The following is a 27,575-nucleotide window of genomic DNA, read 5'->3' on the forward strand; positions in this document are numbered from 1 at the left end:
CATGCCCGACTCTGTGCGACCCCATAGACGGCAGCCCAACAGGCTCCCCTGTCCCTGGGATTCTCCAGGCAAGAACACTGGAGTGGGTTGCCATTTCCTTCTCCAATGCATAAAAGTGAAAAGTGAAAACGAAGTCACTCAGTAGTGTCCGACTCTTAGCAACCCCATGGACTGCAGTCCACCAGGGTCCTCCATCCATGGGATTTTCCAGGCAAGAGTACTGGAGTGGGGTGCCATAATACTCTCTAGGTCCATCCATATTACTGAAAATGGCATTATTTCATTTTTTTTGTGGCTGAATAATATTCCATATATATACATGCACCACATCTTCTTTATCTATTCATCTATCGATGGACGTTTCGGTTGTTCCATGACTTGGCCATTGTAAATAGTGCTGCTATGAACACAGGGGTACATGTATCTTTTCAAATTAAACTTCTATCTGGCTATTTCCCAGGAGTGGGATTGCTGGATCAAAATTCTGTCCTTAGTTTTTTGAGAAACCTCCACATTATTTTCCATACCAATATGCTTTCCTGTGAAGAGATACTTGGGGGATGAAAATTTTAAACCCTATACCCCACCCATCACTTAAGAGAGCTATCAAATGGATGTGTGCGTGTGTGCATGCTAAGCTGTTTCAGGAATGTCCAACTCCTTGAGACCCCATGGACCGCAGCCCGCTAGGCTCCTCTGTCCATGGGATTCTCTAGGCAAGAATACTGGAGTGGGTTGCCGTGCCCTCCTCCAGGGGATCGTTCTGACCCAGGGATCGAACTCGCGTCTCTCCTACATTGGCAGGTAGGTTCTTTACCACTAGTGTCACCTGGGAAGCCCATCAAATGGATAACAAATTATAAAGATAAATTCATGTCATCATTATTGTTTAAAGTTCACAAATATGAAGATCAAATATTTGATCAAATATTACCAAAATCTAAGAGCATCTGAAAAGCATCTTTACATACAACATTAACACAAGCGTGAGAGCAAAGTGCATTAAATGACAGAGATTTTTATACCCGGAGCAAAAAGCCTATAGAAGCAACTGTTTCAGGTAGAAACCTGCTTCATAGATATAAGCGCATTTCGCAACCCTTGGGGGAAGAACTCTATTCTTAAAGGAATAAACATTTTGGCATAGTATTTCTTTTAGTAAAGAAGGAAGAATATGGTTAAACGTCCTTCTTACTTCTGGTCACTAAGAAAAGGGTTTCACAACTCACCAGAGGAGAGATATACAATTTATTGTGCTAACATACACCTGTTTCCTTTCAGAGGCGAGTTTAAATCTTCATGCAGAGCCAACAAACAAACACGTCCCAACAAAACGACAAGAACAACTGTTGGAAACCTTCCTCTTCAGAAAAGATTCCCAGACACTCAACAATTAAACTTAGCCTGCTCAGTGTTGCTGCAGGCTGTTCTAGCATCTTTGAGGCCCAAGACTCTCCCCACGAGAGAGAACAAACAGCAGAGAGCTGGACGAATATGTTCATTTGTGAGGAAAAGGAAAAGGTCAGGGCCGCTTCCAAAGCATGGGGGTAACGAGTTTCACCTGTTTTGTTCAACAGAAGCTGTAGGAAAACCTAATAAAACAACATATTCTCCTCAAGCTGTAAACTGCCACCCAGCGTAGCTTTTTAAACCAATATTTATGCAGTGGCCAACTTAACCACTTGAACATTTTCACAAATTCTTGGGGCAGGGGTGGGGGGAAACCAAGGTTGGGAAAACTATCTACTTAAGGGATAATTAAGTACCTGTATAGAACCCTAAACTATGAAAGTTTTATAAAAATTCACTTTTTTAAAGCACAAGAAGAAAGATGAATCTGTGCGATACGAAGATGATGATCAAGGCCTTTTAAAGAGAAAGAAAACAATTGTTTAATCAAAATGACAAATTAAGGCAATCCAAACCTTGAGCTGGACTTAGTTCTTAATCTGTCATTCTGTGTTTCCAAAGACCATACCAGGTAACTGCATTTGAAGCCGAGGGCTTCACCGACAACCGCAGAAGCACACAGCTGCAGACCACCTAGCTACCACCACCCTGGGATGCAGTGTTCCGACTGCTATGCAGAGAGCGCTCAGTATCTAGCCAAGCTGGCTCTTCTGCCTGCTAAACCAGGGAGGAGGAGAGACAGAAAAAATCTTTACAGAGAATAGAAAAGGTAGAAGAGAACTGGGCCACACAGGATGGGAAAAATCACTAATGTCCAAAGTTCTAGATGCCAACTGATCGTGAGATTGCTCAATAAAGGCAGTTTCTGGAGGGAATTTCCTGGTGGTCTAGTGGTTAGGATTCCACACTTTCACTGCTGAGGGGCTGGGTTCAACCTCTGGTTGGGGAACTGAGATTTTTTCTCTTCTCAAGGGGAAGTCGAGTTCCAACAAAACACAAAAATCAGATGACAAATTCTTTTTCTTCTATTACCTCCAATCTACACAAGCATTTCCTTTAAATTGTACATTAGTTGTCCCTTATTTAAGAAAATAAAACAAGATTTAAAAGTCACTGCTAGCTCAAACCCTAAAAGCATACAGCTTGCTTATCTCCGTGAGCTGACGCAGGGTGGTAAGTCCAAGGTTCTATTATCTTTCAAAGGTCAAGGATGAAATAGCTTGGTCTGTGCTAGGGACAAAGCCTAAACCCTGCACCCTTCATGCCCCGCTCAGAAATGAAAATGTTCTTTTTCACAAAGGAGAGGGAAACGGAGTCCAGACGCATTAAAACAAATCCATTCCTATGGCTTAGAAAACCCCAAGCCACATCCTATTTGATGGCTCATTAAAAAAAAAAAAAAAAACAGAAAAAAAAAAATTACTTGGGAAATGTTCAAGCAACGGACGAATTCCAACGCGAGTCAGAGAGGGTAGCTAATAATACATTGCACATAACCTAAGTTTGAGTCAACACACTGAAATCATGACAAAAATATGAACCTGAGATATCTTTGTTTGGCTCTCTTCTGCCTCCTGAATTAACAGGCTTAACAGATTCAAGTAGGGATCCATGTTCCTAGAGGGTTAAATGCATCTCAAAAGTAATTCTGAAAAGCTTTTGGGATCTAAAAAGAAGTGATTTTCTTTTCTTCTCTTGGAAGGAAGTTTAAGTTAAAAAGCCATTAATTGTGTACAAAACCCTGTAAGGCAAGTAAGTTATCTCCCACACTGGAGGTGGGAGCTGCCAGGCAGTGGAGAATTTCCTGAGCGGCAGGCGCGTGCTAAGTGTGGTACCAGCAATCCTCTCACTCAGCCTCATCCATGCTGGGAGGCTGGCGAATGGGGCCTCCTGAGGAGGAGGCTCGCTGACTACAGACGGATGAGCAAAGTAATAGCTCAGCTTTGTTTTCTATGAGAGGAAACCTAGGCTCAGAGACGTCTGGATAAAGTAATTGGCCAACATCAGTTAAGTGTTGTAAGAATCAGGCCATGGAAATCAGAGTGAGGCCATGGAATGCCAGAAAGATCCTGCTCTTTGCACTCTGCCTTACTCCATCTGCTGTCTCTTTTTATCCATATACTTCTAAAAACCCTTCCTTTCCAGGTGAAACTGGCATTAAAAGCAGTCATCTTGCACATTTAAGGACTGAGGCTGAAGCTGAAACTCCAATATCTTGGCCACCTGATGTGAAGAGGAAAAGGAAAAGGTCAGGGCCTCTTCCAAAGCATGGGGGTAATGAGTTTCACCTGTTTTTTCCAACAGACGCTGTAGGAAAACCTCATAAAACAACATATTCTCCTCAAGCTGTAAACTGCCACCCAGGGTAGCTTTTTGGACTCACTGGAAAAGACCCTGATGCTGGGAAAGATTGAAGGCAGGAGGAGAAGGGGATGACAGAGGATGAGATGGTTGGATGGCATCACCAACTCGATGGACATGAGTTTGAGCAAACTCTGGGAGTTGGTGATGCACAGGGAAGCCTGGCATGCTGTAGTCCATGGGGTCACAAAGAGTCGGACACAACTGAGCGACTGAAGCTGAACTGTCCATTTTAAAGGGCTTTCCCCCCCTCCCTTCCTTTTTTTTTGAAGTCTTATAACTAAAATAAATGCTTCTCTTCCAGAACCAACCTAAAACATATTTTCAGAACTTCAGCAAATAAAGTGCACTATTAAAAACAAAAATATTATAGTACTGTAACCTTGCTAATAAATAATACAAATATTTACTATACATGTATTTATCTGAGGGCTCTCAAAATCGCTATGAGGGAACCATGACAAATGGATCCCACTACTAATCACTCTGCTTCCCTGCTGCTGCTGCTGCTGCTGCTAAGTTGCCTCAGTCGTGTCCGACCCTGTGCGACCCCACAGACGGCAGCCCACCAGGCTCCCCCGTCCCTGGGATTCTCCAGGCAAGAACACAGGAGTGGGTTGCCATTGCCTCCCTGCTGAGCATCCTGTAAAACCCTGTGTTTACCATACATACTGTGAACACACCACACTGTCTGAGTTAGGACCCAACCTATATGGTTGTGACAGGTACTATTGTTTAGACAGCTCACTGAGGACAAAATCTGTAACTCGGCCTGGAGGCCCTGCCAGAAGCGGCCCTGCCCAGCCACCCCGGTGTCTGCTCACCTCTCTCCCATTCCTCACAGTGCTGACCTGGTTCCCTCTGACTGATAAGCTCGTGAAAGAGGTGCTCCATCCTCCTGGACAACTCCCACCACAAAGCTCACGCTCACCACACCCTTGCTTCTTAAGCTCAAAACTCTCTTCTCAGAGAGGCCTTCCCGACTGCCCTAGACTACCTCTGTTTCCTCTGTCCTGTCCTCTCATCTAGCACTTTCTACACTTTATTACTAACATCTACCTCTCTCACTGACTTTAAATTCCATGTGGGGGTGGGGAGGCACATGTTGCTCATCCTTGTGTCCTCAGGGTCCAGCATGCATATGCTAACTGAATAAACTGCTGACCGCCTCCTGTGTGTCACGAACCATTCTAAGCACTGGGCATCTAACCTGGACCTTTGATTCTAGTAAGAGGAAACAGACATGGGGGAAGTGTACAAACTAAATGAAAAGTCAAACAACTACAGTGCTTCGGAGAGTTAACATGAGAGAGAAAGAGAGAGAGACTCTGTGTGTGTGTGTGTGTGTGTGTGTAAGAATTACTGTCAAACGGCATGGTAAGGCAAAGAGATTTGGTTCAATGATGTGACGGAGGTGAAGTGAGAGTGAGAATCACTAAACATCTAGGGAACGATCATTCCAAGTGGGGGATGCACCTTGTTGAAAGGCTTGCAGCAGGAACAGGAGGCTTGGAACGGCAGGCATACAGTGGGCACTTGATAAGGATATTTTGTATAAATGAGATGACATCGAAAAGTTGCACAAGATCAAGCTGTTAATTATCACAAATGCCAAGGGGAAGCTAAGCTTTTATCATATAACTTCTCTGTTGGTAATAACACATCATATGGTCCGCAGAACAAAGAACAAACATCTCTACAAATTCCCGAAATCAACACATCCCTGTTCCTCACTGTCTCCTCAAACCAAACTTGCCTTTGTTACTGCGCTGGTCAGATTCTAAAATATATACCCACTCCTGTCTCTCACAGCTCAGTCATAGCAATACATATAGAACTTGAACCTAAGTACTTGGAGATGTTAACTTCCTTTTAAAACAATGTCCCCAGTACAAACATGAAACGCCTTTAACCCATCACAGGTAGCAAACTCTATGGTATGTTTCACTGCTGTGAGATGACTAGGACTGACGTCTAAACTCAAATACACATGCACAAAAATATTTCATTGCCAACATGTTTCTCCAGACTAGGACTGACGTCTAAACTCAAATACACATACAAATATTTCATTGTCAACATGTTTCTCCAGAGGTTTTAATAGTTAAAAAATAAACCGCCAAAATGAGTAGCAGAAAAGGGATTGTGTTCAAATCCCATAGGAAGTTATTATAAAAGTAGCAGAAATACTGTCCCGATGGTCAATGAAAGCATGCCAGAAAGACATGCCTACCAAGGAGATGAAAACTGTGTCTAACACTTTGAAATGAACTGTAAGAATTTAAGAGAATGATAAAATACATGTGAGCACAAAATGAGACCTAGAAATACTCAGAAATGAGGGGGCAGCACTCAAGAAAACATTAGAACTCAAGAAAAAATTTGACATAAAAGAAATCATTTTATAAATGAAGACTAAATTAGAAAGAAGAATGAATAAATCCAATGTCTTAAGGGACATAAGAGATGAAAAGGAGAGAAAAGTGTTAAACCAAAAAGAAATGCAGAGGTTAAAAATGATTGGAAAATGACACAGAAAACAGACAAAGAAGATCTAGACAGGTACAACAGAAGTTCTCATAAACAAAAATAAAAGCAGTACACAGAACAATACTGAAAATTAATGTTACTTCATGTTACTTCAGTTACTTCATGACTGAAGTAACCAAAAACAATTAATTTTTAAGGAGACAATAATGTACATGGAAAAGACGCATACCTGGGAAAACAGATCCAAGACATCTAGCCTGAAGACATATTTTAGTAAAACTAGTAGACTTTAAAGTAAAAAAATCTTTGGGGCATCCAATCAAAAAGAGCAACACACTGAGAAGGGAAAATGTGAGACTGCCTTTGACAGAAGCACTTCAAGCCAGAAGAAAATGGAACATCATTATTTTAAATACTCAGAGAATATTTGAACCAACATCTAAAAATATAAGAATGCGTGATAAGCTAAACTGACTCTCAAAAAGGTTACAAACTAACATGCAAGAATTTCAGAAGCATTTTTCCCATGACTTCCTAAAACATGTACTAGAGAAAAAGCTTCAGAAAACCAAACTGACTTAAGAAACATCATTGTAAGTACTGATAGTGAGCACTGAATGTATATTTACCTGTAGGACTCACACTAAATGACGGTTATAAGAGATAGATTATAGTGCATATGGCTGTTTGCTCTGACAATGCAGATATTAATAAAGAGAAAAGCTGAGAATAAGGAAGGCATACAAGAGGAGCAGAGTAGGAGTTCTGGGACTTCCTGGTGATCCAGTGGCTAAGACTTCATGCTGCCAGTGCAGGGGGCCTGGGTCTAACTTCTGGTCAGAGAACTAGATCCTACAGACTGTAACTAAGACCCAGTGTAGCCAAATAAATAAATCGAACTAAATTTTTTTAAAAAAGATTAAGTATAGTTAGTAATGGTGAGTACAAGGGTATTTCTTCAAGTCAGATGCAGACGAGAGGGAAGGCAAGGAAAGTAAGAGGTTATTAACTAATTTCAAGATTGCTCATACTGGTAGGGAACCAATAGATAATGATGACAAATAGACAAGATTAAAAACACTATATAATGGGAGTTGTGGCAGACTGCCAATGCCCCCAAATTCTTCCTTCTGTTCATGCACACCCTGTGAAACGTGACTTTTCTGCTCTTCCCATCAAAAGGGGTGGTGGGTTCACTGCTCCTCCTCAGTTTCAGACCGACAGGGGACCTCCTCTGGCCAAAGGGATGTTAACAAGCAAAATGCAAGCAGAGGGAAATCATGGACAGTGAAAAAGGGCCTGGCTAACGTATTACATAATGGCATTAGAATATGGTAGCCCTTCAGACAAAAATATAAGTCATTCTTTTAAAAAACAAAACAAAACCCAGGGCTTCCTTGGGGCTCAGTGGTAAAGAATTCGCCTGCCAGAGCAGGAGACATGGATTCGATTCCTGACCCAGGAGGATCAAAAAAGGCACGAAGCAGCTGAGCTGGTACACCACAACCACTGAGCCTGTGCTCCAGAGCCCGGGAGCCGCAACTGCTGAGCCTGCGAGCCCCAGCTCCTGACGCCCGAGCGCCTTAGAGCCTGCATTCTGTAAGAGAAGCCACCACAATGGGAAGCCCGAGAACCACACCTAGAGAGTAGCCTCTGCTTGCGGCAACTAGAGACAAGTCTGTGCAGCATCAAAGACCCAGCACAGCTGAAAATAGATAAGTAAATAAAATAAAAATTTTATTAAATCCACAAAAACAATAAACAAAACGTCAAAAAACATATTAGTTAAAGGCAAGAGAGAATAAATAAAACAGATCATTCAGAGAAAGGTTACCCATATAAAAGACTTGTATAAATATATATATAATATAAAACAATGACAGAATCGAGGCCAAGCATATTGGTTATATGAACAAATTTAAATGGGCTTAAACTCATCTATTAAAAGAAAAAAATTCAGATTGGCTAGCAAAGCAAAATCCAACCGTGCGCTGTACTATTATAGTGATATGACTGTGATGCTCTCTCCCAGATATCTTGTGAAATGAAAAAAGCAAAGCTGAAAAAAAAGTAAATACAGATTGCAATTTATCTAATAAATAGAATATAAATATGTCTAACTTATCTGTTTATCTTAGGAAAAGTAAACAAAAGAAGGATAAAACACACTTTTAAAAATAGTTACTTATAAGGGGAGGGAGAGAACAGGGTGGAGGAAACTACTTAAAACTAGCCTTTTCTGAATACAGTATACCTTCTTTTTTAAAACCAACTTTGGGACCATGACGATATTTTAAATCATTACAAAATAATTATATTTTTAAAAGAGATCCCTAAGAACTGCAAAATGTAAAAATGAGCCTGAAGTGTATCCAACTAGGAGCATAAACTCCATAGAGAGAAACTAATGGAAAAGGCTTTAGAACAGCTATCAGACTGTGTGTCCCTCGTCCCTTGGGGAAGAGCCCAAGCCAAACAACTGCAAAAAGTCTGAACTGTTCTGCATCACACTGGTGCTGACTGCACTGGCTGGCTGTTCTGAGACTTCTGGGTATATATATCATGAGATAAAACAGACGAATAATTACATGATCCTCTATTTTCACCCTTCCTGGTATTCTCCCGGTATACAGGAAAAAGAAGATATATGTAAGACAAAAGAGGTTAAGTGAAAAACTTCAGTCCTGAATCAGAAATACCAGTTTAAACTCACGATGTATTTTTATCTGAAAGAAAAAGATGTTTTTCTTAGCTCTGCTATTGTAAAGGCTCACAAACAATGTCCAACCCAGCCCAGTAAGCAGGCTGGCACCCAGATTGTGGTCCTGAAACAGCATTTTCCATGAAGAACAACCAGCGCCCCTCAGAGGAGAGCTGACCCCAGGCCTGGGGCAGAACATGTACAGGTGCGCCTGGAACACCCTGTCGTGGCGCAGGGCAGGTCAGAAGGACTTGGCCAGAGGCTCTCGCTTGTGAAGCTGGGAGAACCGGATCATAGATAAGGGTCAAAACTGTACCTGAGTGGGTCACATTAGAGATGTTTATGTGCCACTAGGCCCATGGGTTCATTGTGACACCAAACCAAAATGGCTAACTGGTCACAAATGGACAATTCTAGTAAATCAACTCACTTTACAAAAAAAAAAAAAAAAACAATAAATGAAAGAAGCAAACACATATTCTGCTTTTCCTATATCAACTGCAAACCACATTGGAGATAAGTGAGTTTCTCTTTAGAAATGTATTCCAACAAATAAAGGAAACAGGAATGCTAAAATGACAAAATCACCCTACTGCAATCTCTAATGAAATAAAGGATCTAGGTTAAGCATTAACAACAGTTTTATGAGCTCTCTCACAAAACGAGACACACCAGACATCATGGGCTTCCTGACGGGAGAACACAATGGCACCCATGAAGGGGTCCTGCATCCTGGCCAAATCAAATCTTATTTGGGTCAAGCCTCTAGATTTAAGAAGTAATTTACAGGCAACAGGAGGACAGGAGAATATATAAGACAACACAAGGAGACACAGTAAGATCAGAACTGAAGGAAACTCTACAGGACCAATGACCCTGTTTCTTCAATAAGTGAGAGAAAGAGAGCTACAGATTAAAAGACCTAACAGACATTTCAACAATCAGTGTGTGGTCCTCGTGTGGCTCTTGACTCAAATGGAAAAACTCACGACACTTGTGAGATAACTGGAAATTTTAACAATCAGTGAATTTTTGATGATAGTAAAGATGTAATTTTTTAAGAGCAATAATAGTATTTTTTTAATGTTTTGTTTATTTATTTGGCTGTTCTGGGCCATACTTGCGGCACCCACGATCTTCAACCTTCATTTGCTGCATGCACACTCTTAGTGGTGGCGTGTGGGATCTAGCTCCTGGATTGAACCTGGCCCTCTGCACTGGGAGCGCAGCATACCTGCACCGTAAGAACCGTGAGAGAAGTCTCATGGTTGTTTGTTATTTTTGTTTTTTAAAAAATTTGTCTTTGAGAGATACACACTGAAACACAAACTAACGAATACAATGTGGTGTCTAGAATCTGCTTCAAAATATAAAGGGGAACAGTGAGTATCGGCAGACCTCAAACAGGACTGGCTGTTCTGGTGGCTGGGGTTGGAGGCGCAGGGTGAGCACACAGAAGGATTCATTACACCCTTCCGTCTTCTTGTCTATCTTTAAAAGTTTTCTGCAATTAAAAAACGTTACCAAACCAACGACTGGACTGCAGGAGCCTCGCCCCTCTCCGCATCCCTTTAGGCTCACCATCTGGGGCCCCCGTCTGGTGACGGTGCCACAGTGGGTTACCCTCTGGTTTCCTAGTCTGGCTCCCTGAACAGGCTTAACGAAGGTGAAAGATATGACAGAACATCCTTTCCATGTCCACTGCTTTTCCAGCTCTATCAAGCTGCTGTAACAACACACTCTGACAAACCTAAATATTCCCTTTTCTGTATGGAAAACAAAGTAAAATAGAGCACCTGACATACCACAGACCAAATTCCTGTAAATTTCCCCCTCCGGCTTCTGTTTTCTCTCTCCCCTCTCTCCCCATATCCCCTGCCCCCCGCCAACTATCCCTTTTTGGTAACCATAAAATTCCTATGTCTGTGAGTCCATTTGTTTTTTAAATAATTTCATTTACATATATATATATATAAAAGATTCCACATAAGTGACACATATTGCTATCACTTATGTCAAATGCCTCTAATTTTTTTTCTAGAATTGCAGGAATTTGCCAAATAAATAAATATGTATTTTTTAAAAAGACACATTTAAAGCAACCCAAAAAGGTTGAAACTACGAGGCTGGAAAAGATATGAAGCAAATACTAACTAAAAAAGGGAACTTTTGGTCTAATAAAGCTGTATCAGACAAAACTGAGTTCAGGGCAAAAACAACAAACCACTAATCAGAACAATGGGACTAACTTGCTCCAAACCAGAAACTGACAGAATCATAAGGAGAAGCCAAGAATTTCAAAACCACTAGTAGGACCTTAAAAAAAAAAAAAAAAAGTCAATTATAAACTTACAGATCAGGCAAAGGAAAAGAATGAGTAAAAAAATAAAGGATCAGAACCACATATTTACAACCTTGATTTGCCCATATGCTACCCCATACTTCCCAACTGGAAAACTGCACTTTCCTTTCAAACACAATTGGAATATTTGTAAAAAGTGACCAGGTCACAGAGCAACACTTGACAAATATCATGGACTATCCTTCCAATTCAGGAGCCTCAAGAGACACGGGTTCAGTCCCTGGGCTGGAAAGATCCCCTGGAGGAGGAAATGGCAACCCACTCCAGTATTCTTGCCAGGAGAATCCCATGGATAGAGGCCATGGGGTTGCAAAGAGGAGGACACAACTGAACAACCGAGCATGATCTTAACCACATTTCCTGACGTGAAGTCACAGAACCAGAAATGCTCTGGTGGGGATGGAGGTGCAGGCAACAATAATCTCCACTTTTTGCCCCTTTCCTCTCAATACAGAGAATCTGCCCTCCCAATAACCTACAGTTAATATTGTATATGTGTAGAGAGTGAGCTCTACTGAGGAAAAATTATACATTTCTGAAGAACGTGGAATGATTGTGCCACTTAATATCAAAGACACAGAAACAGCTAACTGCACGGCCAGACGGAACCTGCTTGTGTCTGCATGCCTCCAGGGAGCGATGCGAGGATTAGGGAGATAAAGGACTAAGTCATTCAAGGGAGCCCAGATGCAACACAGGGGCTGATTGTAGCCTGTGAGTTTTATTTAAATTCTCTTTTTCCTTAGCCTAACACACTGAAAACATTTCATGAGCTGTTGTCTTCCCAAGGCAACTGCCTAGTTATGAATTCTCTGTTTGGTTTTGTTTTTCCTTATCAGAAAGGAAGCTCTAAAAGAAGAGCTGAGGCTTGAAGACAAACTAGTATATTATCAGACTCCTGGTCCACCCCGAGCAGTTTAGAGAATCACGATTCATTACCAGCTACACGTTCCTGTCCCAAACATGAATTATGAAAAAAGATCTTGACTCCAAGGGGCAGCTGTTCACTGCTGCTGCTAAATTGAGGCATTAGGAGTATTCGATTTACCAAGACAAGGAGACAAAGATCAAGCTCTAACATAATCACTTTTCAAAATGCTTGCAAGCATTTACAAGGTAGGGGAAGGACTAGACTAGGAGGGATGCGTACATGCTAAGTCACTTCAGTCGTGTCCGACTCTCTGTGACCCCATGGACTGGAGCCTGCCAGACTCCTCTGTCCATGGGGATCCTCCAGGCAAGAATAATGGCTGCCATTTCCTCCTCGAGGGGATCTTCCCAACCCAGGGATCCTGTGACTTCTGCATTGCAGGTGGATTCTTCACCACTGAGCCACCAGGAAAGCCTAGGAGGGATAAAGTTCCCTTTACTCAAATTAGAAATCTAACAAAAATTTAGAGAAAAGTCTTTAAATGTACCTAAAATACTTTACCGAAAACATTTTATCTCCACTTACATATAATTTTCCAAACAGTATTCCATTAAAATGTTTCCATAGTAATACTAAAAATGACTACCAACTGCTTGTAAAAATTTCTCTAAGGAGTTAACATCAACAAAATATAACCATCGCTGCCATTCCGATCCTGCCCTGTGGTGTTTGTCTGTATCTTTCCTCATTCGGATCCATTAAATCTTTTTATTACCAGACAACATAGCAGAATTTTATACATATGTGTAAAAACTGCAACTCTTACTTTATTCGTACATCAAAATGAATCTCTCCTTTAAATGCAGCCCAACACAGTACACATTATGGCAAGGAAGGCAGGTCCCTCCAATTAATTCTCAGTAATTTCATGAGAAAGAGGAGAATTTAAACAATAACAGATTTTTAAAAACAGTCTATGACAGATATTTTCAGGACCAACACTACTAGCACTACTTTAAAAAACACATATGCACACATGGGGGTCGCAAATGAAGTAGTTCCTTGTTTCTGTTGGTCTGAAGTTATCCAGAAGACTCGGAGGTAACCTCACTGCGGAATTTCAATTGAAAGATCTCTCAGGAAAACACACAGATTAAGTTCCTATGCCTTGCCTCTCTTACTAAATGTGACCCTCCACAGATGAGGAAGTAAATGCACCAGTGGATAAAGGCTGTTCTCTGCCAAGAAGTGAAACAGATGACCCCCACCCATCTGCGAGATAAGGATGTGTCTGGGAAGTGCAGGAAGCCATGTCTGAAGTTGTCCAAGACCTGTCAGTTTCAATACTTAATACTGATACAGTCCCGTCAACACAGCGGTCACAGAAGGGACAAATCCTCCCAGCCAGCGAGGCGGGGCACCCATCACTCTCAGACGGGTAGGGTGCACACACCCCACCCACAAGAAAAGTCAAGAGTGGCTGTGTGTGCAACAAGCTCCCAGGCAGGTACGCGAAGGCAGCAACGTGCCAGCCGAGCGTGTGCCGGGGCACAGCCTGCCCACCACACCCACTGCCGCCTGTCTGCACGGCCGCTCAGCCGTGAAGGCATCCCACGTGCCACGCGGCCGGTCAGAGCTGCTCAGTGAGTCCAGGGATCTGATGAGCCTAAGACTTACAAGTGACACTTTAATTATGGGCTCCACTCAGGGAAGACCGGACTCCGTGTTCTGTGTACAGAGGCGAACAGAAAGATTGTGTAATGGGACAGCAAGTCCCCTTTCAACCAAATCTGCCGCACGTTACTTTCTCTAAGTACCTAGCAAAGGGATTAAGTGAGTCTTCCACAGTCTTTTACTCTTCTCCCACCCCAGGCCCCTTCCCTTCTAAAAGGGACCAACATGCAAGCTAAATTCTGCAGATATGAAGAGGCTGGCAAGGTGAACCACACATCCAGGTTTTCTCAAACCTCACCACACAACAAAAAAAGTGAGGTGGAAATCCACAAGAGGATTCATCTGCAGAACTACGGTGTCAGAAAAAAGAAAAAAGAAAGACAAATCATCTTCAATAAAAGTCAAATGCAAGAGTTGTAGGAATTACAGGCACAGATGTCCAACATACAATCTCGATCCTTTAGCTCTACAGCCATAAGATCAAATGCCCAAAATCACAATACTCTGAGGAGATGGCTCCTGGTAACCCAGCTCACTACATGAAGCTCCTCGGTGTCCATCCACCTAATGACCCAGCACTCAGGGTGTCCCTGTGCCAGGTACCACCCAGGTCACCACTGGTGAGGCTGGGCCCCCTGCAGCAAGCCCATCTCTGCGGCAGGGCTCCTGTTAGGCAGGAACCAAAACCTCTCACAGCTCTCCTTGAAAAACAAGTAGGCAGCCCAGAAATCCTTTTTCCCTAAGGGTGCTGCACGGAACATGCGGAGGAGAAAGGAAGGCAGAGATGAAAAGAGTCAAGTCTCATGTTTCCATAAGAATCCTCCAACACTGCCACCGCTCCCTGGGGGAGACCAGGGCCAGGTCCCTGTGAACCTTGGGCTTTCTTGAGCCAATCAACACACACGCTTGTCGTTCGTGTACTTCTGTGTAAAGATACCTTATTTAACACATGTTGCTGACTCACTACTACTGAACTGAGCAATAAGGGACTGTAACTCATGCCTGAATGCAGCTTCTCTCACTACAAGGCACATTGGTCTTGTCGTGCCAGGAATACAGACAGCACTTTGGCCCCATGCTGGGGCGGGGGCATTTCAAATGGCAAAAATCACCAACAGAAAGCACAAAAATGTGCAAAAAGTGGCAATAAATAGGCGGTGAAAAGGACCCTTGTTTACGGTATGAGCTGCACCGAGAAGCATCGCCTTGTTCAACCTCCACTGGGGACCGTGTGTGTCTGGAGAGTCACGTTTCTGCTGCTCTGCGCATGTCCGTGAATGACCACAAAAGCTCCCTGAGTGCTGATTTTGAGGTTGCAAAAAAATTTTAACGAGTAGGTGAATTCACAAACACAGAATCTGTGCATGATGAGGACTGACTGTACTTTTAAGACCATGCCCAAACCAGCCTCCCGAACTGACTCTGGGAATAAATCCGTAGACCAACCTTATAGCAATCTTACTGACTTCTGGGTCTGTAGGGTCCTCGGATTACTTGCCAAGCTCCTGAAAAGCTGACCTCTGTTAACAGGAAGGGGCTCCAGGAGCTAGTGCAATGGGGCCCCCTTGTAGGCTCCAGGGGAAACCCCTAACTACAAAGTGGGTAAATGAGGAATTAGAACAGCAAGGCAGGAAGCCACAGGTAAGAAAGGGACAGACGATGAAAAATCATTTTGGCAGCAGTTTTGGCCTCATGTTGAAAAGGTGCACATGGAGGGTACTTTTATCTGAGAGGTACATCATTCTGCAAGCTTTACACCAGTCTCCATGATGCGGCAATGCACACTTTTTATAGAATCAGTTCGGTAATATTTTAATGTCTGGATTTCTGAATGGGAAGGAACAGGGTAAGAAGTGCATGTTTGCTAACCAGCTAGCGTGAGACCATCACCTTTCTTACTGCCATCAATTCTTCCCGGCACTGAAAAGTATATTTTCTCATCTTGCTTTTACAGCTGACGGTTCAGAGAAGTTAAGTCAAGCACCCAAGATCACACAGCCAATTTTATTCCAAGTTCATCATCGCATCTGGGTTTCTTTCAAATGGTTACAGTAAGCTGGGTAATTCAATTAACTGTGTATCCAATGAATGAGAACAGTATTTCTGGCAAACCTGATTCAGGAGTTTTTCTCCAGGTACTCAGATCTTCTCCTAAAAGAGAGGAAATTTTCTCTCTGTGGAAACTTCTCTCCTATTCATAAATGTTCAAACCGAAGTATGGAAGACTGCACACAGATCAAACAGCAAATAACAGAAATCTTCACTCTGACTCTTAGAAGAATGGCACTTCACCCTGAGTGTGAAAGTGGCCCTGAGTAGGCACCTAAGGGAGATCCTGGTGGCAGGTTTCTCTAACCTCCAGACTCTGAGGTTTTTGCTCCCGCAAATGCTGCCTAACTACTGCCGTACTGCATGGGGTTTACGCTGTGCAAACGGCACACTCTATCTGTCCACACTACTTAATGTGAATAAGCATTTAGATGACAGGTTTTACTAGGAGATGGAAAGGTGGATTAGTTGCCAGCACGACAGCACCACCTTCTGGTCGGTGACATGGAATGAAGACAAGACACAGAAAGTCACACCCGGATTTAAAAAGCATTTCAACAGTTTGGTAACTCAGAAGAGTGGCAAACTAGGAAACTTTAGTTTCCACAAAATCCAAATAATGTCAGTAGTAAACAAACACCCTCAAGGACCAATCCTGGAATAGAAGAAAATTTAACTGTAGCTCACTACTGGTCGACTTTCTACTTCTGGAAAGTCATGCCCAATCTCTCAGCTCTCCCACAGCATGTAACCCATTGTTCCTATAGGAAAGAAATAATAGGAAAGACAGGAAAGAAATTCCTTATCACGCAGGAAAGAAATGTGAGGAAAGAAATTTCTTAACATGTCATCACCCACGCTCACACCCACACACCTCTAGGTGCACAGAAAGGCTCTCCGGTGCTCACATACAAAGTCGACATCTGATTGGACAGCAGTACCAGGAGCCCTCAGGATCTGGTCCTTTCCAACCATCTCTCCCACTGGTCCCAGCTGGCAGTGAGGGAGCATCACCCTCTTACAGGTTCAACAAGTTGTGGGACAGATGGAGGAATGGATGAAGACACAGTATCATCTTTAGGTTCCCCCAAAGCATGAGACTCCCTGTGCTGGAGACTGATGTTGGGTCTGAGGCCCAAACAGGGCTTCCTACCATGGCCAATGCCACCCCCTACAAAAAATTCAGACCAGGATCATCAGTTATGCCCCAATAAAATTAAAAGTTAAAAAAAAAAAAGGAAATTCAGACCAGGTGACCCTCCCCCACCCCCACCACACATCAGTGAAAAGACCTGACAATTGCTGGGAGCCTCTAAAATCTAAACTATTTCCTAATCTCAAGATTAGGAAGAGACCCTAGCAGCTGGTTTTCCAGGCCTGCCTTCTTCAATACAATGATCCCTCCCACTGGCCCGGGGATGTCAGCCTTTTCCTAATTTCACCATCAGCTGCCTTCAACGAGGAAGAGCGAGCAAGGGGGATGGAAAGGGGTGAGACGTTTTAGCCACAGTATCCCTCTCTGGGTTGAGAAGCATGGAGGTCTCCACCCGGTTCATGGAGACTTGAGTGAAGGAACGAGCCTTCCTGCCATCTGCTGTCCACACCGATCCCCAGCCCCGCTAGAGACAGGGAGCACCTGAGGACGCAGATCGCTGTCAGAGTCACCCTCACCTGCCAGAGGAGGGCTCTGCACACGGAAGAGGAGACTCTCCATTACATGGAAGCTTTGCTTATCTCCTAAACTGTCTGAATTCACTTTTTTGGCCATGACCTGCAACACTACATTTTTATTACAACCCAGTACACACACACACACTCCCACACGTACAGATTTATACCTAGAAAAAAGTTACATTAAAAAAAGCAAACCTATCATTATCACATGAGACTCACTCTGACATTTTCTAACTTTTTTCCTTTTATAAAAAATAGGCTGGTCACACTCAGTCACTAAAACGATTTCACAGCCCAGTGAGAGGGAGCCAGCCTGACAAACCCTGTCGTAAACATCCATTCTGCTGCCTACAGCTCCGCCTGAACCATTCTCTCTCTTCTCTGTTAACTCAGGATCAGCCCTCTTTCAAGAACCCCACTGAAGCCTCTTCTCAAAGCCTTCCCAACTCATCCCAGCAACCACCCCATATACCAAGGATGTAAAACGGCATATAACACTTGCCATCTGGATACCTTCTTTCACTCACCCATTCAATTATTCTCTCCTACCTTGACTCGCTTCAGTATCCTTTGTACAAATGTTTATATGTTTGTCCAAAGACGAGCCCACTAGGTAGGATTTCCTTTTTTTGCAACCTTGTTTGTCAAGAGATAATTTTTATGAACTCTAAATTAGGATCTGAAGTGCTCTGTCACCGATTCCTGGAAGCCATTGGCCCATTTATTATTCTGTGTAGCACTTACAGACGTGGCAGCTTCCCAGATAAATTCAATTTGGCCTCAGTCTCAGAGAAGGCTCTGAAGCAAAGACCAACCTCCTAGACACTTAAAAATAAACAGAACCTGCTTGAATATATCCGTCTATTTTTGACCTTGTGCTACAATGACACCAACACATATGGAGGAGTACCATGGGGGGCGGGGGGGCTGTGCCACCTCTGACAGCATCCAGGCTTGTGCAGGAGCAGCTCAAATTGACACACTAAGCACTCCATACCTGGAAATTCTTTTGAAAGCCCCAGACTTCAACAACAACAACGACAAAAAAAAAAAAACAAACTGAGATGCAATATATTATTTTAAAACCTGATTTAAAAAACTACCTCAAGGGGACTTCCCTGGTGGTCCAGTGGGTAATATTCTGTGCTTCCACTGCAGGGGACTCATCAGGTTCCATCCCTGGTCAGGAAAACTAAGATTCAGCAGGCTTTGCAGTGTGGCCAAAAAAAAAAAAAGACTACTCCAGATCACCATTACAGGAGGCTTATACAGGGATCAGAAGCAAACTCCTAGTTTTAATGCACACATTTCATGTTTCGACCTTCTAACTTCCTTTCCGGCCACTCCACCACGTGTACCCACGTTCCAATCAAATCAAAGGATGTGCTGGTCCCATTCTTTGCCAGAACTTTCTCAGGTTTCCTCTACTAGACTATAACTCCATCCAACTCAGAACTGGGAGCTGTACCACCTACTCCAGGAAGCCTCCCCAGCTGACCCTCTCCTGTGTCTCCATGACAGTCTGAACCGGTTCTCTCTCTCGGAGCGGCGTACCTTATCCCAGCCCCCAGTGATGTACTAGTGGTCTAGATCCCCATCTGCATCACCAAACCATGAATTCCTTGAGTGCAGAAACCCTTGTTATTTCATCTCTATTTCTTAGTTCAGAACCTTGGTTCTTCAGCAGTAGACAGGCAAATATTTATGCAAAGATTAACACTGCAGCTTTCAAATGAAACCCAGCTTTCTGGGTTTTTTTGGCCACGCCACAAAGCTTATGGGATCCCAGTTTCCTGACCAGAGATGGAACCCCTTCCCCCTGCACTGGAAGCTCAGGGTTCTAGCCACTGGACCACCAAGAAATTTCTAGAAACTCATCTTTTTAAAAAACCTTGCAAACCACCTCATAATTATTCTCTTCTCTGCCGTGACTATAAAGAACACTGAACATAAAAATACAAGGTTTCTACCAATACACAGTGATAAATCAATAAAGCTTACATGCCATCTGAATATATGATTATAAAAATGCACCTCTAAATGTAACCCGGCTTGTACTATAACACAATTCATATTTTGAGAAACAATAATTACTAAAATTAGTAGGTATCCATCCTATAAGTAGCTCATACTGTGTTGCTAGATAATATGCTATAATAATTTATTTCCCTTTCCTTTAAATTATCTACATAATAACAATAAAGGATTTTTGAAGGGAAAAAAGCTCAAAGTTTTATTTTCATGTGTTGGTGTCTCTTCTATGTCGTCTGTGTGCTCAGTTCCTCAGTCGTGTCCAACTCTTTTTAACACCATGGACTGTGGCCCACAGGCTCCTCTGTCCATGCCATTTTCCAGGCAAGAATAGTGGAGTGAGTTGTCATTTCCTACACCAGGGGATCGTCCCAAGTCAGGGATCAATCCTGAGTCTCTAGTGTCTCCTGCCCTGGCAGGCTGATTCTTTACCATGGTGCCACCTGGGAAGCCCGCTTTTCTGTTCCTTTCCGCAGTAATGTAGCAGTTTGCTCTTTGGCCTGTGATGCAATTAGAAAACAAACCTCCATGAAATTCCCCATGTTGCTCCAATTAATGAGGAATAAAAGACATTCCTACTAGTAGGACAGTGTAATATAAAGCCTTATAATTAAACACTTATTTTAAGCCATGCTTGCTTTTTATAATCAAGCAACCTGAAACACACTAGTAAATATCTAGATATGTTGATATTGAGGTGTATAAATTAAGGTAAAACCCTGGTCTGAAGTGCCAGGGTCACCACCACCATCAATTACAAATTACTTAACACTCCAATGGTCTAATATTTTCTGGCATTTTTGCTGAACATAATGAAGTGACATTCATCCTGCTACAAAAGTGATGTTTGGGATTCTTTCCAGGATAAACAAGAAAGGACAGGTTGTAAAAATACTCAACAGTGGAAATATGATCAACAAATAACACAAATCAAAAATGCTTCATACTTATCTTCCCAGAATAGCAGATTTATACCAAAAAGTTGAAGAAGGAAAATGCAGAGGAACTAATTCCATAAATTTCATGATCAGGAAAAAGTACCATAAAATAACTACAGTCAACCACATGCTAGACATTTAAGAATTTTAGAAGCAAGAAGTTTCCTTTTGCTGTCTTCTTGCACATATGAAAATGAAAGAAGTATGCCTTCATTATTAAATTTTAATATACAGGTAATACCTGTCCTACAGAAAAATCAGAAAACAGGAAAAAAAAAAAAAAAAAAACACACACACACAAGAAAGTGAAATTTACCTGTAGTTTCACCATCCCATAAGATTTCACTGGCAACATCTTTCATCCCCTTCATGGGTCACAGCCTTCCAAGACAAATGTGTCATAGTGAAGACTTCTGACAAAACGTTTCCTTCTCCTCCTCCAACGGAGGAGGAAATGGCAAATCACTCTAGTATTCTTACCTGGAGAACCCCATGAACAGTATGAAAAGGCAAAAAGATATGACACGAGATGAGACCCCCAGGATGGAACATTTCCAACATGTTGCTGGGGAAGAGCAAAGGGCAATTAATAATAGCTCCAGAAAGAATGAAGTGGCTGGGCCAAAATGGAAACAACACTAAGTTGTGGATGTGCCTGGTGTTGAAAGTAAAATCTGATGCCTTAGGGAACAATGCTGCATGGGAACCTGGAATGTTAGGTCCATGAATCAAGGTAAATTGGACGTGGTCAAGCAGGAGATGGCAAGATTGAATATCAACACCTTAGGAATCAGTGAACTAAAATGGACAGGAATGGGTGGATTTAATTCAGCTGACCATGATATGTACCACTGTGGGCAAGACTCCCTTAGGAGAAACGGAATAGCCCTTATAGTTAACAAGAGAGTCCAAAATGCAGTGCTTGAGTGTGATCTCAAAAATGAAAGAATGATCTTGGTTTGCTTCCAAGGCAAACCATTTGACATGATAGTAATACAAGTCTATGCCCCAACCACTGATGCCAAAGAAACTGAAGCTGACTGGTTCTATGAAGACCTACAACACCGTTTAGAACTAACATCAAAAAAAAAAAGATGTTATTTTCATCATAGGGGACTGAAATGCAAAAGTAGGAAGTCAAGCGATACCTGGAGTAACCAGCAAGTTCAGCCTTAGAGTAAAAAATGAAGCAGGACAAAGGCCAACAGAGTTTTGTCAAGAGAACACACTGGTCATAGCAAACACCCTTTTCCAACAACCCATGAGACAACTCTACACATGGACATCACCAAATGGTCAATATCAAAATCAGACTGATTATGTTCTTTGCGGCTAAAACTGGAGAAGCTGTATGCAGTCAGTTAAAAAAAAAAAAAACAAAAAACCTAGAATTGACTGTGGTTCAGATTACGAACTCCTTATTGCAAAATTCAGACTTAAACTGAAGAGAATAGGAAAAACTATAAGGCCATTCAGAAATTACCTAAATCAAATCCCTTATGATTATATAGTAGAGGTGATGAATAGATTCAAGGGATTAGATCTAGTAGACACAGTGCTTGAAGAACTATGGACAGAGGTTCAAAATACTGTACAGGAGGCAGTGACCAAAATCATCTCAAAGAAAAAGAAATGCAAGAAGGTAAAGTGGTTGCCTGAGGAGGCTTTATAAATAGCTGAGGAAAGAAGCAAAGCGAAAGGCAAAGGAGAAAGAGAAAGATATGCCCAACTGAATGAAGACTTTCAAAGAACAGCAAGGAGAGATAAGAAGGCATTCTTAAATGAATGATGCAACGAAATAGAGGAAAACGATACAGTGAGAAAGACTAGAGATCTCCTCAAGAAAATTAGAGCAATCAAAGCAACATTTCATGCAAGGATGGGCACAACAAAGGACAGAAACGATAAGAACCTAACAGAAGCAGAAGATGCTAAGAAGAGGTGGCAAGAACTGTATAAAAAAGGCCTTAATGACCTGGAAGGCCACAATGGTGTGGTCACTCACCTAGAGCCAGACATCCTGGAGTGTGAAGTCAAGATGGCCTTAGAAAGCATTGCTACCAACAAAGCTAGTGGAGTTGATGGAATTCCAGCTGAGCTATTTAAAATCCTAAAAGAAGATGCTGTAAAGTGCTGCATTCAATATGTCAGCAAATTTGGAAAACTCATCAGTGGACAAAGGCCTGGAAAAGGTCTGTTTTCATTCCAATCCCAAAGAAGGGCAATGCCAAAGAATTTTCCAGCTACCATACAACTGCACTCATTTCACATGCTAGCAAGGTTATGCTCAAAATCCTTCAAGCTAGGCTTCAGCAGTATGTGAACCAATAAGTTTTGGATGTACAAGCTGGGTTTAGAAAAGGCAGAAGAACTGAAGATCAAATAGCCAACATTCATTGGATCACAGAGAAAGCAAGGGAATTCCAAAAAAACATCTACTTCTGCTTCACTGACTACACTAAAGCCTTTCACTGTGTGGATCACAGCAAACTGTGGAAAATTCTTAAAAAAGATGGGGAGTACCAGACCACCTTACCTGTCTCCTGAGAAACCTGTATGCAGGTTAAGAAGTAACAGTTGGAACCAGACATGGAACAACTGAACAATTCAAAATTGGGAAAGGAGTATGACAAGGCTATATATTGTCACCTTGCTTATTTAACTTATATGCAGAGTACATCGTGAAATGCTGGGCTGGATGAATCACAAGCTGGAATCAAGGTTGCTGGGAGAAATACCAACAACCTCAGATATGCAAATGATACCACTCTAATGGCAGATAATGAAGAGGAACTAAAAAGCCTCTTGATGAGAGTGAAAGAGGAGACTGAAAAAGCTAGCTTGAAACCAACACTCAGAAAACTAAGATCATGGCATTTGGTCCCATCATAGCATGGCTAACAGAAGGGGAAAAAGTAGAAACAGTGAGAGATTTTATCTTCTTGGGCTCCAAAATCACTGCAAATGGTGAATGCAGCCTTGAAATTAAGACGCTTGCTCCTTGAAAGGAAAGCTATGACAAACCTATACAGCATATTAAAAAGCAGAGACATCACTTTGCTTGTCAAGGTCCATCTAGTCAAAGCTATGGTTTTTCCAGTGGTCATATGCTGATGTGAGAGTTGGACCATAAAGAAGGCTGAGTGCTGAAGAATTGACACTTTCAATCTGTGGTGCTGGAGAACACTCTTGAGAGTCCCTTGGACTGCAAGGAGATCAAATCAGTTAATCCTAAAGGAAATCAATGCTAAATATTGACTGAAAAGACTGTTGCTGAAGCTCTAACACTTTGGCTACCTGCTGCAAAGAGCCTACTCATTGGAAAAGACCCTGATGCTGGGAACGACTGAAGGCAAAAGGAGAAGGGAGCAGCAGAGGATAAGATGGCTAGACAGCATGACCAACTCAATGGACATGAATTTGAGAAAACTCCGGGAGACACAGAGGACAAAGGAGCCTGTTTGTTCTCTGGGACAGACGCAATGGAACCTGCTTTATAACTTCTTCTGTGTAGCCCTGAAAAGAATGTTGATAAACACAAGAACCACAAGACACAAAATTACATTCAAAGATGCACAAAATCATCTGAGTAAAGGAAAAGATACATATACCTCACTGGAGACTGAATATGTCAAAATAAAGACATCAATGGAATTAATTTGTTAAAATAGCAGTGAAAAATCCAAGTGGACTTTTTGAGTGACCCTACCAGAACAATTCTAATCTCAATCTGAAAAATAAGTAAAAGCTTATTTCGAAATAGGAGTAAAGAGTCCTAAAACTGTATAAATGTCCAGCACAGAACTGGTTAAATAAATGATGATATATTCATGATGAAATGTTCTTCAACTAAACACAAAAAAATATAAAGAGTTTATTACATAGACATGAAGCACTGTTAAAAGAACACAGTAAAACAATACACAAAGCATAAAATACTATAAGATGAATATATACTTAAATATACACAATTCAAAAGTACATCTCAAATGCTACTGCATTATCTGTTAATAATGAGAGGGATGCTATACAAATTCTTAATTTTTTGGTACTTTAAAACTTTTCTATTAACAAAAATTATCACTGTTCAATAAGAGGAAAAAATGACTTGTTTTAGATTTTTTTCTTTAAGATCATCATTACGATTTCACGTCTTCAGAATTTCTTTTAAGAAAATAATCAGAGATAAAGGCAAAGATGCTCATTAAAGAAGCTATTTAAAAATAGTAAAAATGTGGATATAACTTATATAATCCAGAAGGGATTCCAGTTAAATAAGTTATATATATCTATACAATGAAATATAGTGCATCCATTAAAAGGAAACTTGTAGAAAAATGTGTAATGGCATGGGAAGTGCTTGTGAAATAATGTTAAATAAAAAAGCAGGCCTAAAAACCATTTAGGGCTTCCTTGGAGGCTCAGTGGTAAAAATTCCACCTGCCAATGGCCGGAGACATGGGCTCTCAAGAAGATCCCATCCCACATGCCTCGGAACAACTAAGCCTGTGCGCCACAACTACCGATCCTGCGCTCTGGAGTCCTCAAGCCGCAACTGCTGAAGCCTGAGCTCCCTGGAGCCGGTGCTCTGCAACGAGAGAAGCCACCACAACGGGAAGCCACGCACCCCAACTCGAGAGTAGCCTTGCGACCTCAGCTAGAGAAAAGTCCGTGCAGCAAGGAAGACTCAGCACAGCCAAAAGTCTAAAATAAATATATGATTGTTTTTAAAAAACGCATTTAAAGTCAGGTCTCTAGTATTAAAAACATTATAAAAATACTCACCCAGAGTACAACAACTGACAGGAAACACTAACCAAAATACTGCTAGCATTCATATCTCGATGGTGAGACCATGGTTGAACTGTTTTTGCCTTTATATTTTCAGATATTTCTCACATTTTCTATAGTGAGTTTGATTTACTTCTAAAATTGGAAGCAGGAGAGCAAAACAAAAGCAATATTTTAACAAATGACATGACAACTAAATTTGATGGGTTTCCTGAATATTCGGCCAGTGCATCACAAAGCAAAGTCTTCGAACCAGATATAACATGGCCCCTTAAACACAAAGGTCGAACCCAGTTCCTTGAACAGAAGATAAAGATCCAGCCTCTGAGGCATAAGCACTGCGTTTCTCCTGGTGACATTCTCACTCCCACAGGACTCATTTCCTCACTGCTTGCTTTAACACTGGTAATTCTATTAAGAACTTGGGAAGCCTTATCTGGCAGTCAGGAAACTTTCCGCCCTATTCTTACACCAGCTAATGCCTTAATTAGGAAGAGTCCAAGTTACTGTCACACTCTTAAATAAATCTGACTGATACAGATTTCACAGCAGAGGTGCATAAGACTGCTAACTCTCAAGATTAAACACATAAGGGAATTAGGCAAACAAGAAGGTTCCTAATAAATATTATCAAAAATTTCCACAGTGCCTTTTGTGGATTAAGTGATTTACAGGGGGAATAAAAAGTCAGTTGCTCTTAAAAGTTTTCAAAGGAGAAGATATCAAAACATAACATATAGACATGCATGCTTTTTTTTTAATTTTAAGATTTTGGCCACAGTCCCTAGACATGCATGCTTCATACTAATAATGATTTCCCTTTACCAAACTGAAGTACTCAATAAGCCACTACTATCAAAAAAAAAAAATCTTGTCCTGTATAAAAACAAATATAAAGACTTCCCTGGAAGTGGTTAGGACTCCCCGCTTCCACTGCAGGAAGCATGGGTTCAATCCCTGGTCAGGGGACTAAGATCCCACATGTTGCGTGGTGTGGTCAAAAAACAAAAAGAACACTGCTTTCAGGATCCAGCACTTACGGCATAAAAATCATGTATAATTTTAACCAAAAGTTGTCATCTATCCTCTCCCTCCGGAACAAGCTGATTTAAAAGGATTTTTATTTTAAAAAGGCATGTTGTAGTTGAACTCATTTATTTATTGCCATAATTTATAATTCAAGATAACTGTTGAAGCCACATACCATTTAAGATTAGGAAAATTACCAAGAAAGGAAAAATATCACTTATTTTTTGGTTCTTGACTGTTCTGTGCATTTCTTGACAAGAATAAATATACAGAAACACACTAGCCAACTATGAAAAGCACCACAGAGAGAAGCAAAAACACCAATCATTTGTCAGGATATTGTCTATCAGTATATGCGTGGTATTTAAAAGGAACTAAACTTTTTATTTTGGGGGGCTTCAAAATCACTGCAGACGGTGCCTGCAGCCATGAAATAAAAAGACACTTACTCCTTGGAAGAAAAGTTATGACAACCTAGACAGCATACTAAAAAGCAGACACATTACTTCGCCAACAAAGGTCTGTCTAGTCAAGGCTATGGTTTTTCCAGTAGTCATGTATGGATGTGAGAGTTGGACTATAAAGAAAGCTGAGCGCCAAAGAGTTGATGTTTCTGAACTGTGGTGTTGGAGAAGACTCTTGAGAGTCCCTTGGACTGTAACGAGATCCAACCAGTCAATCCTAAAAGAAATCAGTACTGAATGTTCACTGGAAGGACTGATGTTGAAGCCGAAACTCCAATACTTTGGCTACTGATACGAAGAGCTGACTCATTTGAAAAGACTCTGATGCTGGGAAAGATTGAAGGCAAGAGGAGAAGGGGACGACAAAGGATGAGATGGTTGGATGGCATCACCGACTCAATGGACATGAGTTTGAGTAAATTCCGGGAGTTGGTGATGGACAGGGAGGGCTGGCGTGCTGCAGTCCATGGGGTTGCAAAGAGTCAGACAAGACTGAGCAACTGAACTGAACTGAAACTTTTTAACTGATTAGAGGAAGTAAGTGACAGGTTGTTACTGCACTAACATTAGATTCTCTTAAAATGTTATTAAACAAAGAGAAAGACGTAGTTCAAGTATGGCATAGTACAGCAGGAAGTTTTGCATCAAAAGCAGATGCTATAGGGGCAACAAGTGAAAAGCAAAGGTAAAAGCATTGCACCTCCAAGACAGAGGAATAAGCTCCTAACAA

At 41.6% G+C, this 27,575-nt stretch overlaps 1 protein-coding gene across 9 annotated transcripts in view; it reads right to left on the reverse strand.

Moving 5' to 3' along the window:
* PARN (poly(A)-specific ribonuclease) overlaps positions 1 to 27,575 on the reverse strand; it is a 179,348-nt gene that overhangs the window by 80,455 nt on the left and 71,318 nt on the right. Inside the window, exon 23 of one of the 9 annotated variants that reach the window (XM_070779699.1) lies at positions 10,864 to 12,669. The exons of the other annotated variants lie outside the window; for them this stretch is intronic. Coding sequence (XP_070635800.1) covers positions 12,488 to 12,669 — 182 coding nt within the window. The 3' untranslated portion in view covers positions 10,864 to 12,487. Of the gene's footprint in view, positions 1 to 10,863; positions 12,670 to 27,575 lie in introns of those variants that run through there. 9 annotated transcript variants of the gene reach the window in all.

Source organism: Bos indicus, chromosome 25, assembly GCF_029378745.1.
Source record: "Bos indicus isolate NIAB-ARS_2022 breed Sahiwal x Tharparkar chromosome 25, NIAB-ARS_B.indTharparkar_mat_pri_1.0, whole genome shotgun sequence".
Lineage (NCBI taxonomy): Eukaryota > Metazoa > Chordata > Mammalia > Artiodactyla > Bovidae > Bos > Bos indicus.